This window comes from Scyliorhinus torazame, chromosome 10 (genome assembly GCF_047496885.1).
Source record: "Scyliorhinus torazame isolate Kashiwa2021f chromosome 10, sScyTor2.1, whole genome shotgun sequence".
In the NCBI taxonomy this organism is placed as follows: Eukaryota; Metazoa; Chordata; class Chondrichthyes; order Carcharhiniformes; family Scyliorhinidae; genus Scyliorhinus; species Scyliorhinus torazame.
In genome coordinates this window covers 166363031-166385454 of record NC_092716.1, presented here as the reverse complement: position 1 = coordinate 166385454, position 22424 = coordinate 166363031, and the positions used below count along the sequence as shown (strand labels likewise).

The window sequence follows — 22424 nt, the reverse complement described above, 5'->3', positions numbered from 1 at the left end:
GACAGTTCTTTTACCAAGTTCTGCTGATATTCCGATCTGTGCCTTATGAATTACATCTGCTGTTGCTGTCGGGTACATTTTAATGTTGCATTGGAATCATGGCACCTGATTCAGCCGAGCCATGGCATTTTCATCATAAGAACAGGCAGACATGGATCTGATTTATCTGAATGTAGAACTTCCTTAGAAAATGCACTGAGTCATCAGCCAAATTTCACTTGATGTAGACATGGACTGGGCCTTCAACCTTTTGACTAGAAAAGTGCTACGGTCTGAACCAAGCTGCTATAATGTCCAGTATGAGGAATAAGAAATGGAAACACAGATTAGGCATAAATAAATGATCCAACTGAGTGCTTTGGTCTCAATAACCTTTATTATTTTGCCACATGACATAAATTACACAATTCAATGATTATTTTAATACAGATCCATTTACAGATTTAAACAGCGCCGTTATGCAGCAGCTACTGAACGCAGTGTACAGGGCTTCACTTCAAATAACAGCAATTCACAATATTACACACATCACAGCAGGTTAACTTTGGATCTCAATTAAAACTGCATTTAAACAACCCACTGCTGAGGAAAACATTTCACATTTCCATAGACTTCAGAAAATACTATTTTTTTGAAGCATCCATTTATTAAAAAATCAATTTTTCTAAAAAGGGGGAAACATGTGCTGCTCAGAACAATAAGCACAAAAATAAGTCAGCTCCAAATCATTTTGAAACATCCATTAATGTAGGGAGAGTTCTTTCCCACCATTGTGGGAACTGAAACATGGCAAATCCATGATTTGCAGATCCATTGTTACCTCCATTATTCTGCAACGGTAGGCAGATACACAAAAATATAATTTTAACCATATCCTTGCACAGATTGTTCAGCACATATTCCCAGCATTTTAAAATAAACATTTTAAAATTGCACTCTATTGTTTATCATTTAGGAGCTAGTGTTTAGTAATGTAGGGTTGTTAAATACCTTTAATTAACTTTTCTTCAAATATTATCTATTATTTATTCAACCCTGAAGTAAATCTTCAATCAAAACCGTCAGTGTCAACCATTTTCATAACTCACAACAAATACTGGAAGTTACAATGGTCAAAAGATTCAGATCCTGAATTATGTCCCAAGATTGTCAAATGCAGTCCTCGCCCAACAAAACCGGCTACTCCCTCTGATTATGTAATTTGTTGACTTAGCCTATTTCTCTGGCGCTTTCTGGGCCATCATCCATCAGAACAGGGTATACTGTCTGCTGCATATTTTAAAGAGGTGTCGGTTCAGGATTGTGGATTTTAAAACAACGGGCCTTGATAATTAATTGACAACATTTGACAGCATGACATTAAATTTCTGAATTCACATTCCATGATGTGATCAATAATTAACTGCATTTTCATTTATTCCTTAAAGTTTAAAACCAGAAAATTAATGCCAAAATATAGGCAATCTTTACGTTAATTCATTTAGCCAACGGCGAGTTTGCTTTCAAACTTTACAGCTCCCTTGTGGGTGATTGCCTCACTCCCGACCTGTTCTTAAGCCTGCACAGAAGTATATTTGGGAATTGCACACACCAACAAAACCTCTATTGGAGTAATTATTTTGGAAAGTTTATACTGCTGACAGAATCATGGTACAATTTTGATTCAATCAATTCCCTCCTTGAATTTCTTTTATTTAAAAAAAAGGCCCATTTCTCTTTTTTTAATTAAAAAAAATGTTTTCCAATTAAGGGGCAATTTAGCGTGGCCAATCCATCTACCCTGCACATCTTTTGGTTGTGGGGGTGAGACCCACTCAGATACAGGGAGAATGTGCAAACTCCACATGGACAGTGACCCGGGGCCGGGATCGAAATCAGGTTCTCGGCACTGTGAGGCAGTGCTAACCACTGCGCCACTGTGCCACCTAAAAAGGCCCATTCCATGCTCTTCAAAGTTCAGACTAAATATTATGTTCATTCCCCAAAATTAAACCATCCCATTTCTATCCATTATCAGCAGTATGATGGAGGACAAGAACCAAACATTATTTTCCTCCCTTTGCGTTCATGGTATACTGTCCTTCTCTCAGTAAACAATATGCAAACAAATAGCTGCTTGGCAGTACAGAACTTTAGTATTGCTTAAAAAAAAGTTATGCCTTAGAAGCTTTTTGTCTTGCAGTTGTCAGGACAGACACAAGAATACCAAATTTCAAAGGATACAATCATTTATATTGAAAGAGAAAAGGATGGCGATTGGTTGGCAATGGACTTTGATTATTCGAGGTGTTGCCTTGGAAAATACACCAGGGAACACTTAGCCCCCGACTAGTAGATCATATCAAACAGCACTCCCCTTCAGCTGCTTGCAATCGGCAGAGTACTGAGCTTTCTCAACCAGTCTATGCTTACAAAACTCAGAACATAGTGCCAACTTTAGATGTGATGCCATAGTTGGGCAGCACTTACTGAATAATCCCAACTGTGCTAAAATATTACACACGAACAACCAATGTAAAACTATCAGTTGGGTTTGCAGTGTGGCTCACCTAAACATGCTAGAAGCTACATATGTTCACACTCAAGGCCCAGTCTTCTGCAAACAGAAAGAACGTGTTCAGGCATTGCATGTTTTTCAGTTAAACAAAAGCATGGGAGATAATTGAGTCCTGGTGCATCACCCATGGCAACGTCTCAATTAATCACAGATAACCTACTTTTTTTGAATTTAAACAAAAGCTTGGGGATAACTATTTCCTGGTACATTCAATGCCCTGACCATAGAGTCCACTTGCCAACCAATCAGTACCCTTCTCTCATGTATAAATTGTTTCTCATTTTGAAATTTGGTATTCTTGCATCTATCCTGATGAGTGCAAGACTAAAAGCTTCGGTAGCATGTATTTTCTTTCAGCAATTTGCAAACAATTCAACAGAGAATGACAGACTTGCATTTATATAGCACCATAGGAAGTCATTAAAACATTACAAAATGCTTCATGTAATTTAGTACTTTTCGCAGAAAATGTTTTCACCTACCAAGTCACATGGACAATGACATAAACAATCAATAAAATTGTTCCTTTTGGTGGTATTGGTTCAGGGAGGAATGCTTTCCAGAACACCTGGAGAAGTCCACAGTCTTCTTCAAATAGTGGCAGGGGACTAAGATCAACTGAATTGTGGGGACAGATAAACAATGCAGGTTGTGGGAGTGGGGGGAAGGGGGGGGGGGGGCAGGTGACAGCTCAGCTCAGCACCCAAAATAAAGTACAGGTGGCATTCCCACACTATTGCACTGGAGTGTCACCAAGATTATGTGCATGCAAACCCACAAACCTCTCACCCAGTAGGTGAATGTGCTATAGGGGAGTGTGCTATCAGTTGCACCATGCTACAAAACATCATAAAAAAGCACTTCTGAAAAAGGACAATAATAAGCTCTTTGTTGATGTAAAACAGGCAGAAGTGTAAATGTAATAAGTGAGGTCAGCACATTTGCCAAAAGCTATCCTCCTCAACAAAGTACATTTATGCCAAAATAAAAATTACGAAGCTCACTTTTCAAACTGCTGCTAGTTCAGTTCAGGGATATTGCACAAATTACACAGTGTTGCAAAAAATGGAATTGTCTGATGAAACAAAATCTGCACAGATTTCTAAACTGTAAACGGGAAGAATTACAACACTAATATTTCATGATATTGAAATGATCTGGCATAGAAAGTGCAGATTATTTTGTATGAGAATTAACTGAATGATGGCATAATTTTTAAACAGTTGCAATGGAAAACAAATTTAAGCCAACATCACAAACGCCACCAATCACCAGCATCACATTCACAAAGTACATTCATTTCTCAGACAACACTACACCTAAAATTGATTCTTTTCACCTAAAATTAATCCTTTTCCAGACTTGCCCTGTTTGACCAATTTGACAACATTGTCCTGGTAATAGTCCTATCACGATTCCCACCATTCCTTTCATAATTCCACATACCAGAAACATACCACAGGCACCATGACTCATGATTACCAAATTCTGCACTGTAAGATCACTATTTCCATCCGCTCACCACCCAACATCACGTTCAACTCTTCGTAGAATTTACTGTCCCGAATGATTTGATTTCTGCTTTTGCTCAACAAAAACATTCACTCAGCAATCATAGTTAAATTGCATCAATTCAACATGGGGACAAAACTAGTCCAATTTGGATCATGCTCCAAAGTCTCTTCTCCACATAAATGCAGTAACTGACAACGCAACATTTAACCAAACATCACAAATGAGAAGTGCAAGTCACTGAATCCAGACCAAATGCACATATCGCCTGGTTGTTCATGGGCCAACAGAATATATGAAAAAAATAAACAACAGACCTGAGAGGATAACCAATTTTAAAGTTGCATATAATTCAAAGGGCGTTCATTCCATTGGATGCGATAAGGTGCACTTGGCATTAAATTGTACAGGTCTAAATGCACCATGCTATGCAGCATTAATGAATTGTTAAGTATTAATTAAATAGACCTGGAAGAAAATGGTCACCATGAAACTATAGGATTGTCGTAAAAACAAATTTATTTCTTGTTTATTCATTCTTGGAATGTGGGTGTCGCTGGCTGGGCCAACATTTATTGCCCATCCCTAATTACCCTTGAACTGAGTGTCTTGCTAAGTTATTTCAGGGCATTTAAGAGTCAACCATATTGTTATGGGTCTGGAGTCACATATAGATCAGACCAGGCAAGGACGGCAGATTTCCTTCCCTAAAGGACATTATAGAACCAGATGGGCGTTTGCAACAATCAACAATGCTTTTATGGTCATCATTAGACTTAAGTTCCAGATTTTTCAAGATTCAAATGACACCATCTGCCAGGGTGGGGTTTGAACCCAGGTCCCCAGAACATTATCCTGGGACTCTGGATATTAGCCCAGTAATAATACCACTATGCCACCACCTCCCTTCACTAACGTCTTTATGAAAGTAAATCTGCTGTCTTTACCTGGTCCAAACTATTACAGACCCACAGTAATGTGGTTCATTGTTAATGGTACAGCTATGAGTTCCATTCAGGAAGGCAGCTCTCAAGGGCAAATTAAGGGCGGACATTAAATGCCATCGAAGTCCACATTCTTTGAATTAATTTTTAAAATATTCATGGGAGGAGTCACAGAAGCCACTCATGATTCTCCTGTTTTCACCAGAAGCTCTGAGCGGACTTGTTACTCCATCCATCTCTACATGGCATTTAATTGTCCAATAACGTGATGCAGCTGGAGCCAGCATTTAGACAACAATGGCAGAAAGACATATGTGACAATTTGCAAGCAACCCTGGTGGTTGCAAGACCAATGAAGTGACAAGTTTGATCATACCAGAAATGAAGTTTTTTTAAATTATTTGATTCAAGGGATGTGGGCTTTGCTGGCTAGGCCAAAATTCCTTCTTCATCCCCAATTGGCTTTGAGAAGATGGTGGTGAGCTACTTTCTTGAATGGTTGCAGACCATGTGGTGTCGGTGCACCCACTAGGCTGCTAGGGAGGGAATTCCAGGATTTTGACCCAGCAGTGAAGGAATGGCGACATATTTCCAAGTCAGGATGATGAGCGGCTTGGAGATGGTGGTACTCCCATGTATCTGCCGCTCTTGATCTTCTAGATGGTAGTGGTCATAGGCGAGTTCCTGCAGTGCATCTTGTAGATCTGCAGTGCAGTGCAGTGCAGTGCATCTTGCTGCACCTGTCTGTCAGTGGTGGAGGGAGTGTATGTTTCTGGAAGGGGTGCCAATCAATTGGGTTGCTTTGTCCTGGATGATATTGAGCTTCTTGAGTGTTGTTGGAGCTCCCCTCATCCAGACAAGTGGAGAGTATTCCATCACACTCCTGGCTTGACCCTGCAGATTGTGGACAGGCTTTGGGGAGTCAGGAGGTGAGTTCTTGCTGCAGGATTCCTAGTGTATGACTTTCTCTTGGAGCCACAGTATTTATATAGCTTGACCAGGTGAGTTTCTGTTCAATGACCTTCAAGATGGTGATAGTGGGGTTTCAGCGATGGTAATGCCATTGAATGTCAAGGGGCGATGGGTTGATTCTCCCTTGTTGGAGATGGTCATTGCCTGGTCCTGGTGTGGTGCAAATGTTACTTGCCACTTGTCAGACCAAGTCTGGATATTGTCGAGGTCTTGCTGCATTTGCGCATAGACTGCTTCACCTTCTGAGGAGTCACGAATGGTGCTGAACATTGTGCAATCTTCAGGGAACATTCTCACTTCTGACCTTATGATGGAAGGAAGGTCATTGATGAAGCAGCTGAAGATGGTTGGGCCTAGGACACTACTCTGAGGAATTCCTGCAGTGATGTACTAGAGCTGAGATCACTGACCTCCAAAAACTGGAACGATCTTCCTTTATGCTACGTATATCTCCAACCAGCTGAGAAGTATTCCTCATGATATACCCATTGACTCCAGTTTTACTGGGGCTCCTTGATGCCACACTCTGTCAAATGCAACTTTGATCACTGTCCAATTTCCCCTAGTGGCAGAAGGAAATTGCTATATCTCTCTGTTTTTAAACAAAATCTGTTGTCAGCCAAATGTGACGGGCACCACTTAGCATTTCCTCATGAGGACACCCCTCAATTATGGATGGTCTGAATCTTTAGTGCTATCCATTGTAGTGATTTGTTTAAGGTTCTTGAGGTCTTGTTTGCTGCACTTCAGTTTTATTGTAAATTTGGCAGAGTAGATGTTTATCCCTTCTGCTGTATGTTATCACAAATAACTATTCAAGCAGAATATGTCAATGAGAGGACTGGGGCTCATTTCTCAACAGCACCTGCTGTCATCTGGCAATGTGTCTGAGGCAAGTGTCAGGCTTCAAACCTTCAGCTTGATGGAGATACGCTGTGTTCAAAATTGTCTCGGGGGGGGGGGTTTATTGCACAAGTCTCCTTAAGGTAGGACTCATGAAAATTATAAATAATTTACTGCTTTTTGCTCATTAAGTTCATGGAATTGCTTAATGATAGGTCTGTAAGACGAGAGGAATCCATTTATTATGATTAACGGAGAGGAAGAGAGTGCAATTGAACTCGAATAGTCTAATGATCGATCACAAAATGGTAGGGTGAAGACATGCCTAGCAGAGAATTTTATCCCATTGTGAATAGTGGGAACAGGATGGAAGGGCCTTTAAAACACAGTGCTCAGTCTTACCATTGGAATATTGACCCCTCTGAAACATTGTTCCCTGCTAGGCATTGAGCCTTCAAAATGGTGCTGGCCTCCATCTGCTCCTTTCTCCCCCCAAGTTGGTCAGGCAGTTGATCAATGGCAGGCAGATGAGGCCAGGAATTCAAGTATCCTGCAGGCCTCAAACTTGGGCATGCAACTGTGTTTTGCACTTGCCCTGCAATCCACTGGAAGTTATAATCACCCCATTGTGTAAACTGTGAGGTAGTGTAGACAAATTCAGGTTAACACTGCAAATGACAGTGGAAGGGTGTATCTATCATCAGGATAAACTTTGGAGTCTTTAAAATACATAACTTAAACGTGATGATTCTCTCAGTAAACAATGACACTGAAGAAAAATATGGGCTGAAAAAAACGTCTTGCTCTTTGTGGATAACACAAGCAAAATTATTTCCACTTATGGGTGAATCCAGAACAAAGGGCCATAAATATAAATCAGCTATCAACAGACCAAATAAAGAATTTAGGGAAAATTACTTTACTCAAGAGTGGTGAATGTGGAACTCACTGCCATGTGGAGAGTTGAAACTGATTTCAGGAGAGGCTTGATATATCCTGAGATCAAAGGAATCGAAGGATACGGGACAGAGTGACAAGAGGTAATTAAGAATGGGAGGAGGTTTGTGGCGGTCTAGAAACACCAGCACTGACCAATTGAGCCAAGTGACTTATTTCTGTTATGGTATTCAATCTAACTGTCACCAATTCCCACAGTATGGATTAGCTGCTCAATATTATATCCAATTATAGGGGGAAATGGATCAGAACAAATTATATCACTGAGACAATGCCAGGCAAACTCCAATTTCAGATTTCGAATCCATTTTCCATGTGAAATAAGGACAGCGGCAGGCCATTTAGTCTTTCAAGTCGCCTCCAACTTTAAATAGGTCAGTGTTAATCTTCTACCTCAACTTTCTGCACTATACCCAAAAAATCTATCCATGTTGGGCTGAATATATTCAAAGTCTAAGCAAGACTGAGCATTTATAGCCCTCTGTGGTAGAAAAATCCAAATAATCACAACCCTTTCACTGAAGAAATTTCGCCACTTAGTCATAAATAGTCGACCTCTTATTCTGAAACTGTGACCCTCAGTCAGCGAGAACATCCTTCCAGCATCTATCCTGTCAAGTTCCTTAAGAATTTTTTGTATTTCGAGATCACATCTTATTCTTTGTAAACTCTGAGGAATATCGTCCCAGACTACCCAATAACCCAAACCTCAATCTTTATTATTTCATGTTGTGCTTAAGGCATATATATATATATATATGGCTTAATAAAAATATTTTAAAGAAAAGTTTTATTCTTTCACTGTTTCTGGTAGTGAAACAATTGATATTCAAAGCTGCTACTATTGGCAAGCTGAAGGGTGGGATGGTGGCGCAGTGGTTAGCACTAACCCTAAATTGCCCCTTAATTGAAAAAAATAATAATTGGGTACTCTAAATTTTAAAAAATATATTTGCGAGCTTGAAGGATCCTACACTCGGCCTGATTCACTATACGCAAAACAACTATGAGAGAATAAAGTATCACCAAACTGTCTTTAATGCAGAACCAATCCAGTCAATCACTGAATTCATTCCCACCAACTGTATTGCTTTTCCTTTTAAGTGAAGCGGGAGAAGCAAAAAATGTAACTCCAACAGAATTATGTAAAATAACACTTAAACGAAATACTGTATTTTCCAAATAATTTTAGGGGGACTTATTAAGCAGCATAGAATATATTAGATATAAAATTATTAAAATTAACACTTTATACTTGTGATATTCCAATATGCATTATTAACAGATTAACTAAAATGATAATAGTAAGTAGTTAAAAAAGGAACTGAAAAATTCTATTGTGAAAATAGAACTATGGATTGCTCCCACGAGATGTTACTTTACAAAACAAGTGCGCAGTTAACACACAAAGGAAGTATTAGTTTATTATCTTGCTCACCTGTATGATGCAAGAGCCAGTAATTAACCCTGTAGCACTCAGAAATTAGCATAGTCCCAAGTGACAACAATGATACGCGTGATCCAAGCAATACGGGTTGAGGTTGGGGTGGGTGAAAGGCTGTTTTGTACATGCATCGTTGATTCAATCTTACTGCTGGTTATCTGAATCTTTCTTGCAGTGATGTCAAGTAATGCATAATTTACTAATCTGCCTTCCAAACAAAAGGAAATTAAGGAAGAGACAGAGTTCAGAGTAGCAAATATGTGAACTAAATCAAAAAATTCTGGGCCAGCGACTGCAATTCCAAAAAAAATATATATATTTTTTGCCCTTAGTGTTGGGTCGGGTTACTGGGTTATGGGGATAGAGTGGAGGTGTGGGATTGGGTAGGGTGCTCTTTCAAAGAGCCGGTGCAGACTCGATGGGCCGAATAGCCTCCTTCTGTACTGTAAATTCTATGATGATTCTACGATATATTATAAATACCACCAACCATCTTTCACTTCCATTAGTTCCATGGTGAATTAAGCACAAACTGCAAATCCTGATTTCCACCAAAACAAGCTATCCAACTATTCTCAGGACATCTGTAATATCTCAGTGCCCCAGAACAGGATTAAGGCAAAGAAGACTGGCCTCGGGTGTACTACAGGATTAGTACGATCTAGGATACTGCAATGGGTGAAATTTGATAAATAATCCATTATGCATACTCAAGTCTTAATCTTGTAACCCTTCAGGGTCTATTGAAGTGTTTCATTATAATGGAGTTTCACTGTAGTGTACAAAAACAGCAAATGCTGAGGATTCTGACAGGTCAACCAGCATCTGGTGTAGTTAAATTTACTTCCTTCCACGGTCTGTTTTTAATTCAGATGCTGAGCATTCAGGTTTTCTTGTCCTTTTTAAGATGAATGATGTTGGTGGGACACAAAGTACCAGCATCCAGTAATGCCAGTACTTTGCTGTAACAACCCCTGGAAAGTACGCTCTACTAGTAGCACCGTCATAAGGTTGCCCCACTTGCCACAGCAGTCAGCCTGTAGTGTATATTGGTGAGATTGGCAATTTAGTGCCAATTACCAGCAATTTGTGAGACTGCCTAAACTCATTTCACATTGGGTCTGTAAAACCATAGATGTGTAAACCAGATTTGAACTCGTGTCCCCAAGGTTTAAGGCGACAGTGTTACGCACTGCATTACCCAGTCGTCCCATAGATTCTTTTTCAAATCTGTATTGCACGTTTATGGGATAAACCTTTTGAGGTCTCAATACAAAGTGCAAAATGAGCCTTTTAATGGATGGTCCTTACAACTATGCTCAATACTTCCAGACTATCAACAGTGACCTCAAATCCCTGTTCAGCCTATATGCATACAATTTAATTGTTAATTAAAACACAAGTATTCAGCACCTCCAAAATGATGGGGACTATAGTCCTCTTGAGCCATGTGAATCAGAGGTCAAGTAATACTGATAATCTAGGTATAAGTACTTTAAAAAAAAAAGCAGAACTTTACATTGCAGCATTCCCAAAGGATTGCATCAGGAATTTAAAAAATATGGTTGTAAAAGGAATTAATGCATAGGGGTTTGAAGAAATGGTCTCCTTTACAAAAATATTACTCTGTTCTTTTAAGAAAAACAAAGCTCTCCCAAGCTAAACCTATGTGTATTGTACCCGTGTCTCCTCTTTCCATTGGATATGAGCAGCATGTATGGCAACATGTATATCCAAAAGCCTCCTCTCTAGTTCCAGTCTCCAGCAGCATCTTTTTAAACAAATCAGCCCTCAGACATTTATATAAATGTACAGAAGGCTTGGCGGACAGAAGATATAAGATGTATATCAGACGTCGGGGCAGTGGATTACCAGGTACTAAATCAATCATAGAGTTCAGGTAATGTCAAAAACCTTCGGAACAAAGCTTCAGCAGTCTGTCAGCTGCTTAACGCCTGGAATCACTGCCTCAGCTGTGCCTGGATTTTAAAATGAAATGGTGGGTCTCTGAAATTCTTGCATTATATCCACTTGAACAGTGTGAATTAAGGTTGCACTGGAGAAAATATTTTGAACTATATCACCCATGAATGACCTACTGGTGCCTACTGGTCAGACACTGTTGATGGTAGGTACTGGGAGCAATTTGATTACATTTAGTAAGAGTCTTAATGAAGGTTAAAGCATATTGGCTTCTGTGCAATTTTAAAAATATTTTTGTAACCATATGTTAATCAATTCTAATGGCATACAGCTGCCGAGAACCCCGAGGCAGATAGCCTGTGCTTCATGTATAAGTTTGTTAATATTGAATTGATGGTGGCTGCTTGTTCTTACACCTCAAGCAAGTTATTTTTTAAAGTAATTTTAAAAAAATACATTTAGAATATCCAAAAATGTTTCCAAGGGACAATTTAACTTGGCCAATCCACCCATCCTGCACATCTTTTGGGTTATGGGGATGAGACCCACGCAGACACGGAAAGAATGTGCAAACTCCACACTGACAGTGGCCCGGGGTAAAACCTGGAACCTCGGTGCCGTGAGACAGCAGTGCTAACCACTGTGCCACAGTGCCGCCCTACATCACAAGCAAGTTCAAGTGACCAAATGAGAGCAGTCCCTATGATATTGGATTATTTTTGAGATTGAAACACAAGGGGAATGACCGGTCGCCCAAACGGGAGCACAAGGGCATCAAAGATGGCCTTTGGGAGCCAACGACGAAGAGATTGGCTTAAAGTGTGTCAATGCACTTTTGCAGGGAACCCCATCAACTCCCCATGCAGGTTCAGGACAGGTAGCCTGCATTTTCAGTCAACATAATTCGGGAGCCACTTAAGTAAGTAAAATGTTGTGCTTCCAATAGTTAATATAAGCTCAAAAGCAATCAAGGTCATTTTAAATTAATCATTGTTCGGCCTGCCTGCCTGCATCATCTCAGGTGTCTCAATTTCCTGTTCCAGCTTTGGCAACCAAGAAGCTCATACAAACCGGATGCTAGTCCCCAGCCACCAACTACTGACTATTCAGATCTCTACATTATTTTGTACAGATGCAAATTTTGCAATGCCCAATTTCACTTCAAATTTGCTTTGTTTCAAGTTACATTTTCAGAAGTATAGATAGCCAGATGCTTGGTGAGGTGGGGGAAGGGTGGGGGTTGAAATTCTCCTTGGGTAAAGGACGCAAAGCAGATAGCAGTATCAGCTGGCTGTTAAATGCCCTATCCATATTCAATTATATCGACATTAAAATAACAGACCAGGAGGCAAGTCATCCAAAAAGATGTCTATGCAATAACACTCATTTGTGTGCCTCCCAAATTAAATTTCACCCCCAAGATGTAAGAAGACTAAATTAACTGTTATTCCAACAATACTATGTTCAAGGCAGCACCATAAAGGATACACTCCACATTGCTTTTCTTTTTTAAAAACAAAATCATGCAGCACCTGGACGCAGAGCTCCAAACAAATCCGAGCATTAACAAGCCAGTTAATCAATGTTCTGCTATTGGAACTCCACTCAAGCCCTGCATTGTTCCTTCAATATCTTACATAGGAATGACTAGATGAGGGGACCTTCTGTTTTCTGCAAACGTGATCCCTTTAAAACATTTCTGTTGTACTGGTCAACTTAAAGAGTTACAGAATTAGAATAATTCTTATAATATCTGGTGCACGTTGTCTGACCCCAGACACATTTTCATCCTAGTGTTAACAATTTAAATAAAAAAACAAAAAAAATACTGATGGTCTTTAGGAATGATTGGGAGAAGCAGAATAAAGGTCTGTTTCTGTGATGAAGGTGGGGGTAGGGACAAGAAGCAGGACGGTGGTTTGAGTTTGTCTCCAAAAACTGTGCTCTTCAAATGACATACTTAATCCTGTGGAACCAGGCCGGATGTCTTGCAAAGGTACTCCGTGGGCTAATATTGTCTGCTCTGAAGCATCTCAAACATGGTCTCTGCTATTCCCAGGAAGTAAACGACTTGTGCAATGCCAAAGAGAGGGGCGATAACCAGGGCTCTGCAATATGCTCCCTTCAGGAAAGCTCTTGCTCCTTCATTCCTCCAGATTTTCCTATAATGGGCAAAGACAACATGAAATAATAACTATCCCAAGATTACAAACACCAATATGATTGTTGACAAGCACTGCTCCACGTGAACCAGGGTGACCATTGCACAAAATTACCATGTTGGCTAAGTGATAGAGCAACTGTGCACTCCACAAAGAGACCTTCAAGGCTATCTATCGATTTTCCAATCTCAGGCAGGTCTCTGAGCAGAGTCACTGCAGCACGGTAGAACAGTGGTTGGCACTGTGGCTTCACAGAGCCAGGCCCCCAGGTTCGATTCCCGGCTTGGGTCACTGTCTGTGCGGAGTCTGCTCGTTCTCCCAGTGACTGTGTGGATTTCCTCCGGGTTCTCCGTTTTCCTCCCACAAGACTCGAAGGATGTGCTGTTAGGTAATTTGGACATTATGAAATTTCCCTCCGTGCACCCGAACAGGCGCCGGAATGTGGCGACTAGGGGCGTATCGCAATAACTTAATTGCAGTGTTAATGTATGCCTACTTGTGACAATAAAACAAATTATTATTATATTATTAACCTGAGGCCTGGTGCTTCCTGACAAAGACAGGGAGTAATAGAAGGAGAGTCAATGAAACACAACTTATGCTCCACCTAAAGTTTGCTTTCACAGTAACAATGGTGATGCACTCGGAGATTATCTATGTCCACCCTTTTCTCCCTTCTTTGTGTTGTTTTCGCTGGGGGGGGGGCGGGCTGATCCATGAGTACTGAATACAGTATTTCACCCAAGGAGCCTTTGTAAGATACATCACGTCAGTAAACTATTTGGCCATGGAGGCATCAGAGCAAAGCCTGATCCAGTCCTCTTCTCTGCAGATGCACTTTCCAGTCCCAGCTATTGGATAGCAGTCAAAAGGAGAAAACCCTTGCAACTATTTTCTCTGACTAACTCAAAATGCTGAAGCTAGTTACTTTGAAAAAGCCCATTAATGATATTTATAACTTCTCTCGTCGAACCATTTATACCAAGGTGGACACTAAATCAAAGCAAACACTTTACTAAACTCTTGCTAATATATTAGAAGCTATCGAATAGGGTACAGTAATATAGTGGTAATATTACTGGACTGGTAATGATCTGAAGAGATGAATTCAAATCCTACCATGACAACTGGGAAATTCAAATCCGGATAATTAAATACACCTGGAATAAAAAGCTGGTATCAACATAAGCCACCATATTACTCTAAAAACCCATTATGTCCTTGAGGAAGAAAATCCATAATTTTAACCCAGTCTGGCCTGTGTGTGCCTCCAGAACACGGTCAGCAATGTGATTGATTTCTTCAACTGTCTTCTGAAATGTTGCATCAAAGATGATCATGATCAGCAGGTGCATGGGAACACTTTATTGCCTGCAAGTTACATACCATGCTGACTTGGAAATGTTCCTTCATCGTCACTGGGTCAAAATTCTGTAACTCTCAAACAGTACTGTGGATGTACCTACACCACATGAACAGCAGCCATTCAAAGCAGTGGCTCACCACCACCTTTCCAAGGGCAATTAGGGATGGGAAATAAAATATATGATTACCTTGCTAGCAGTGTCCACATCCCGCGAACAAGTAATAAACATAGAACATACAATGCAGAAGGAGGCCATTCGGCCCATCGATCCTGCACGACCCAATTAAGCCCTCACTTCCACCCTATCCCCGTAACCCAATAACCCCTCCTAATCTTTTTTGGTCACTAAGGGCAATTTATCATGGCCAATCCACCTAACCTGCACGTCTTTGCACTGTGGGAGGAAACCGGAGCACCCGGAGGAAACCCATGCAGACACGGGGAGAACGTGCAGACTCCGCACAAACAATGACCCAGCAGGGAATCAAACCTGGGACCCTGATGCTGTGAAGCCACAGTGCTATCCACTTGTGCTACCATGCTGCCCAAACTAAATAAACAATAAAGCTATAAAGCAGCAGCACAAAAGTAGCCACCCAGCAGCAGAGTGCAACTGTGATTGGACCGTGAGTTTGAACCCAACGGGATAACATGTTTGTCGATGTGGTCATCCCAAATTTTAAGGGTATGCAGGTAGAGAGGAAATGAGTGACCACTAGACAGTCAAGGCAGATGAGGCAGGGTCTCCTGCATTCAGTTCGGAGTACTGGTAAATGATGGTTCCATTGGGAAGTATAGCCAGAGCTAAGTCTACTGTACCATGGCTGGCTCAGATGTACAGGGGGAAAGCGAGGAGCAGGAGGAAGATTGAGAGAGCAATAGTGAAAGGGATGCTATAAGCCAGGGAAACAGACATTTTTGTGGCCACAGTTATGAATCCAGGATAGTGTGATACTCCTTGGCACTAGGCTCAAAGAAGTCACTAAGCAGCTGACAAGCATCCTGAGGGGAAAGGTGAATAAATCAGAGGTCTCAGCCATTATCAGTACCAAAGACACAGGTAAAAAGAGGTTTGAGATCATGAAGGCCAATTTTAAGGAACGAGAAAAGAGACTAGCAAGCAGAACTTAAAATTAAAAAACAAAAAAAAGAAATTTAGAGTACTCAATTCATTTTTTTCCAATTAAGAGGCAATTTAGCGTGGCCAATCCACCCAAGCTGCACATCTTTGGCTTGTGGGGGTGAAACCCACACAAACACAGGGAGAATGTGAAAACTCCCCACGGACAGTGACCCAGAGCCGGGATCGAACCTGGGACCTCGGCGCCGCGAGGTAGCAATGCTAACCACTGCGCCACCATGCTAGCAAGCAGAACTTTAAAGGTTCCTCCTGGTGTACTTATAGAATCAGAGAATCCCTACAGTGCAGAAGGAGGCCATTGGGCCTGAGTCTGCACCAACCCTTGGAAAGAGCACCCTACTTAAGATCACATCTCCACCCTATCCCCGTAACCCCACCTAACCTTTTGGCTACTAAGGGTCAATTTAGCGTGGCCAATGCACCTAACCTGCACATCTTTGGACAGTGGAAGAAAACCGGAGCATCCAGAAGAAATCCACAGAGACACCAGGAGAAAGTGCAAACTCCACACAGTGACTCACACACAGACTTGCTTGCTACTGAGTACGGAAATTTGAGGATAGAGCAGATGAACATGTAGCTGGAGATGCTGGAGGAGGGAGGGCTTTAGATTCCTGGGACAATGCAACCAATTCTGGGTACGATGAAACATCACAGGCTGCACATGTTACACGTGAACAGAGTGAGGACCAATATACTTGTGAGACAGTTTGCTAATGCCACTGGTGAGAATTTAACATAATTTGGCAAGGGAGTGGAAACCAGGGGTAAAATTAAATCAAATAAAGTGTGCCAGGAAGGGGGAGAGATAGATAGCACCAAAGTCAGGACTATGGGGCGGGATTCTCCGCAATCGGCGCGATGTTCGCCGACCGGCGCCAAAAACGGCACGAATCAGTCCGGCATCGCGCCGCCCCAAAGGTGCAGAATTCTCCGCATCTTGAGGGGCCGAGCCCTCACCTTGAGGGGCTAGGCCCACGCCGGAGTGATTTCCTCCCCGCCGGCTGGCGGGAAAGGCCTTTGGCGCCCCGCCAGCTGGCGCGGAAATGACTTTGCCGTGCGACGCATGCGCGGGAGCGTCAGCGGCTGCTCACGGCATCCCCGCGCATGCGCAGTGGAGGGGGTCTCTTCCGCCTCCGCCATAGTGAAGACCATGGCGAAGGCGGAAGGAAAAGAGTGCCCCCACAGCACAGGCCCGCCCGCGGATCGGTGGGCCCCGATTGCGGGCCAGGCCACCGTGGGTGCACTCCCCGGGGCCAGATCGCCCCGCGCCCCCCTCCCCCCAGGACCCCGGAGTCTGCCCGCGCCGCCTTGTCCCGCAGTTCAAAAGGTGGTTCAATCCACGTCGGCTGGCGTGGGTTGACAGCGGTGGGACTTCGGCCCATTGCGGACTGGAGAATCGCCGAAGGTGGGCCCGCCGACCGCCGCGATTTCCGCCGACCGGCGCGGCGCGATTCCCACTCCCGCTGAATCTCTGGTGGCGGAGAATTCGGGACACGGCAGGGGCGGGATTCACGCCAGCCCCCGGCAATTCTCCGATCCGGTGAGGGGTCGGAGAACGCGCCCAAGATATTAGATGAGATCACAGTAAAAGAAAATGCAATTATGTCTAAATTAAGTTTACTGTGGACGTATCTGAATGCACAAAGTGTGGTAAACAAGGTTGGTGAATGGTAAGCATAGTCAGCCACATAGGAATATCATGTTGTGGCGATACAGGTGACTTGGCTCAAGAAAGGGCAGATTGGTACTAAATATTTCTGTGCAAAAGATGTTCAGGAAAGATTGAGAAGGCAAGAAAGGAGCAAGGGCAGTACTATTGATGAAGGAGAACATTACACTGCTGAAAAGAGAGGATATCCCAGAGAGATTAAGGACAGAATCTATTTAGTTAGGGCTGAGAAGCAACAGAAATGCCATTATACTACTGGGTGTGTTCTATAGGCCATCAGGTAGTGGGAAACATCATGGAAAGCAATTTTTTTAATGCATTCATTCACAGGATGAGGGCGGGGGGGGGGGGGCACTTGCTAGGCCAATACCTATCTCATTCAGTTGAGAATTTGAAACCTTCAGACTGGTGAGACCACACCTGTAATATTGTGTGCAGTTTTGGTCTCCTTATCTGAGGAAGGATGTTCTTGCAATAGAGGGAGTGCAGAGAACGTTTACCAGACTGATTCACGGAATGGCGGAACTGATGTATGAAGAGAAATTGAGACGGTTAGGATTGTATTCGCTTAAGTTAAGAATGAGGGGGATCTCAAAAAAACCTATAAAATTCTAACAGGACTAGACGGGGTAGATTCAGGAAAGATGTTTCTGATGGTGGTGTCCAGAACCAGGGTTCGCAGTCTGAGGATACAGGGTAAACTATTAAGGACTGAGATGAGGAGAAAGTTCTTCACCCAGAGAGTGATGAGCCTGTGGAATTCTCTACCACAGAAAGTAGTTGAGGCAAAACATTGTATGTTTTCAAGAAGGAGCTAGATATGGCACTTGGGGCAAAAAGGGATCAAAGGCTATGGGGAGGTGTGGGGGGGGGGGGGGGGGGCAGGGGAGGTGAGAACAGGTGACTGAGCTGGATGATCAGCCAGGATCAGATTGAATGGCGGAGCAGGCTCAAAGGGGCAGCACGGTAGCCTTGTGGATAGCACAATTGCTTCACAGCTCAAGGGTCCCAGGTTCGATTCCAGCTTGGGTCACTGTCTGTGCGGAGTCTGCACATCCTCCCCGTGTGTGCGTGGGTTTCCTCCGGGTGCTCCGGTTTCCTCCCACAGTGCAAAGATGTGCAGGTTAGGTGGATTGGCCATGCTGAATTGCCCTTGGTGTCCGGGATTGCCCTTAGTGTTGGGTGGGGTTGCTAGGTTGTGGGGATGGGGTGGCGGTGTTGGCATTGGGTGTGGTGCTCTTTACAGGAGCAGGTGCGGACTCGATGAGCGGAATGGCCTCCTTCTGCACTGTAGATTCTATAAGACTGAATGATCCACTCCTGTTCCTATTTTCTACATTGCGCCGATGATTTGCAGTCTTCCAAACTCCATAAACTTCAGTTCATCCAAATCCCCGCAGCAACACATTCTATCTCGCACCATGTTGTACTTGGTCATCATCTCTCTTGTCACTGACCTTCACTCCGTCCCCACAACACCTTAAATTTGAAATTCTGTTTCAATTCTTCCTTGGTCTCAATCCCTCCTCATTTATTATTTTTTACAGTTCTAAAAGCTCCCACCCAATCTCCATCTCCATTTTTATTATTTTTTAAAATAAGTATTTTTATTCACATTTGAAAAACATTACAATCCAAAATAAAACCCAACACAAAACCCCACCCCGGACCCCCCCCAATCCTCCCAACAATTAACAGTGACTAGTTCTCCAAAATGCAAAATAAACAAACCCTTGTGGAACCCCTCACTCGCCCATCTTACAGCAAATTTCACCTTCTCTAAATGCAGGAACTCCATTAGGCCACACAGCCAACCGAGGCACAGGGTGGAGACGCTGACCTTCACCCCAACAAAACCCCTCTGCAAGCGAGTCAAGACTATTCTGATACCCTGAAAATGGCCCCTGGGGGACCCGGCTCCAAGTCCACATGCAAGATCGCAGACATGGTGCTGAAAAACCTCCAAAGTTTCTCCAGCTTCGAGCGGGACCAGAGCATATGCATGTGATTAGCTGTGCCCCTCCCACACCGTTCACAAATATCCTCTACACCCTCAAACAGCCGGCCCATCCTCAATTTTGTCAGGCGTGCTCTGTGCACCACCTTTAGCTATATCAACTTCAGCCTCGCACACGAGATTGAGGCATTCACCCTCCGCAACACCTCTCAGCACAATCCCTCCTTTAGTGCCATCCCCAGATCCTCCTCCCACTTGACCTTAACTCTCACCAGAGACATCTTACCTTCCTTCAAAATCATCCCATAAATCACTAAGACGATCCCACCCTCCAGGCCCATCATGGATAACAACTCCTCCAGCAATGAGTAGGAAGGTGCTACTGGAAAGGGCGGAAAGTCCTTTTTCGCAAAGTACCGCACCTGTATGTAGCTAAACCTCCCCAACACAGGAAACCAAACCTCACCTCGAACTCCCCCAAACTTGCAAACCGCCCTTCCAAAATCATGTCCTTCATCTCCATCACCCCTCTTTCCTCTCACCCCTGAAACCTCGCATCCATCCTCCTAGGCTCAAGCCCATAGTTCCCTCAGATCAGCATCAACCTCGGTCCCGTCTCAACCTAAAGTGCTGACAAAATTGCCTCCATATTTTCAGCATGGCCACCACACAGGGCTTTCTGAATACTTACCTGGGGTAAACGGGGGTGGCGCCATTGCCAGCGCCCGCAGCCGCAACCCACTATAAGATCCTGCCTCCATCCTCACCCACAAAACCTCCGTCTCCCTACTCCAACCCTGCACCTTCTCCACATTTGTTACCCAGTAATAGTACAAGTTCAGAAGGTCCAACCCCCCAACTGCCGCACTCTCTGAAGTACTGTCTTTGTAATCCTAGCTACCTTACCTACCCAGACAAATGACAAAACCAACCTATCCACCCCCTTAAAGAACAATTTCGGCAAAAAGACCAGCAGGTGGAAGACACCACAAAACACTCACTTTTACCCAAGATCAGCTTCTGGCCTGAAAAAGCTCCAAATCTCCTAGTAAGAAGTTTTACAACACCAGGTTAAAATCCAACAGGTTTGTTTCGATGTCACTAGCTTTCGGAGCGCTGCTCTTTCCTCAGGTGAATGAAGGGGTATGTTCCAGAAACATATATATATATATAGACAGATTCAAAGATGCCAGACACCTCTTTAACCTGGGGTTACCCCATCTCTGGATCTGTAAAGATTTAATCACCTGCTAATGCTTGCATTCCAAGCATTGTCTGCCATCTTTGAATCTGTCTATATATATATATATATGTTTCTGGAACATATCTCTTCATTCACCTGATGAAGGAGCAGCGCTCCGAAAGCTAGTGACATCGAAACAAACCTGTTGGACTTTAACCTGGTGTTGTAAAACTGCTTACTGTGCTCACCCCAGTCCAACGCCGACATCTCCACATCAAATCTCCTAAGCAGACCCGTTATGTCCCCCACAGAAGAGCTTGGGTCCAAAATATACAACAGATCATCAGCATACAGGGACATCCTATGCTCCACACACCCTCCCTTCTTCACTATCCCCCTCCATTTATCCAAGCACCTCAACGCTAGGGCCAAGGGCTCTACTGCCAGCGCAAAGAGGAGGACATGAGGCATCTCTGCCTCATTATCCTTTTTAAGCAGCAATGAAATGATTGCCTGACCCATCATCTCTGGCAATGCCCCCCTGCCCATCACGTCCTCAAACATTTCCACCAACAGCGGCGCCAACTTATCTTTAAAACTTTTATAAAATTCCACTGAGAAAGCATCCAGCCACGGTGCCTTGCCCGTCTGCATTCTCCCTTTCGCCACCTGCACTTCTTCCAGCCCCACTGGCTCCTCCAGTCCTGCCCTCTCCTCCTCTCCAACTTCAGGACACTCCAATCGCCCCAAACGTCCCTCATATCCGATTCATCCTCCGGAGGCTCTGACTTACACAAATCCCTGTCGAACTCTTCAAAAACTTAGTTCACCTCCTCCAGTGCCACCACCAGTTCTCTCGTCCCATCCCTGACTTGAACAATCACTCTCGCAGCAGCCTGCCGGCGGAAATGGCCCGCCAACAAGCAGTTGGCCTCAAACTCGTACACAACTCCCCTGGCCCGCCTCAGCTGCCGAACCGCTTTTCCCGTGGACAGAAGATCAAACCTCACCTGTAGCTCCTCACTCCTCACCAGAAATCGCGGTGTCGGATTCCCCGTGTACCTTCTATCGAACACCAAAATTTCCTTTATCAGCCACTGCCGTTCCTCCCTTGCCTCCCTGTCCCCATCTCCATTTTTATGATTCCAACATCATAGGCATTCCTCTTGGCAGCTCTGCCTTCAGCAATCTCGGTCTCAGTCTAACTTCCCTCTCTAAACCCCATTCCTCCTTAATATCCACCACTGAGCAAGCTCTTCTTCATCCATCCTAAAATATCTCCTTTACCCTGGCATCAGTTATTTCCCCCCTAATATCTCTGTGTCATGCTAAGAGTCTTATTTTATGTTAAACACATTATATAAATGCAAGATGTGATCAAGAAGATTCATATCTTTAATATTACCTGGTGCAGTCTACTATTCCTGAGTATGAGTCTTCATTAATTCCTCTTTGAAGAGATTGAAGTCTTGTCTTTATTACTGATGAGGAAGAAAAGAGGAATTAAAAAAAATTCTAAGTAGCAAAAGAAATAATTTAATGTGCCAAATTAGTTTCAGCCCCTACTATCACAGTGAAATCCAGACTGCCCTTAACAGCACCTCATCCAAGTGGTCACCCTAGATGTGTGAATCCTGACACAGAATGGTGAAATGTTTATGATCACATCTGAGTCGCATCACGTACTCATTCAATATTGACACACTCCTCCCAATGCAAACAACAATAGTGAGCATGACAAAGGATCCTTAATGATTTTCTATTATTTAGCCTTGATGTATTGTGGTCACC

At 43.2% G+C, this 22424-nt stretch overlaps 1 protein-coding gene across 3 annotated transcripts in view; it reads right to left on the bottom strand.

Annotated features, from left to right (window-relative positions):
- Positions 1-357: 357 nt before the first annotated feature.
- The window catches only part of slc25a22a (solute carrier family 25 member 22a), a 286820-nt gene continuing 264753 nt past the window's right edge, over positions 358-22424 (bottom strand). For all 3 annotated transcript variants that reach the window (XM_072518918.1, XM_072518919.1, XM_072518920.1), the window contains 2 exons: positions 22039-22114; positions 358-13314 (listed from right to left, as the gene is read on the bottom strand). In XM_072518918.1, coding sequence (XP_072375019.1) covers positions 13161-13314; positions 22039-22114 — 230 coding nt within the window. In that variant the 3' untranslated portion in view covers positions 358-13160. The remainder of the gene's footprint in view (positions 13315-22038; positions 22115-22424) is intronic.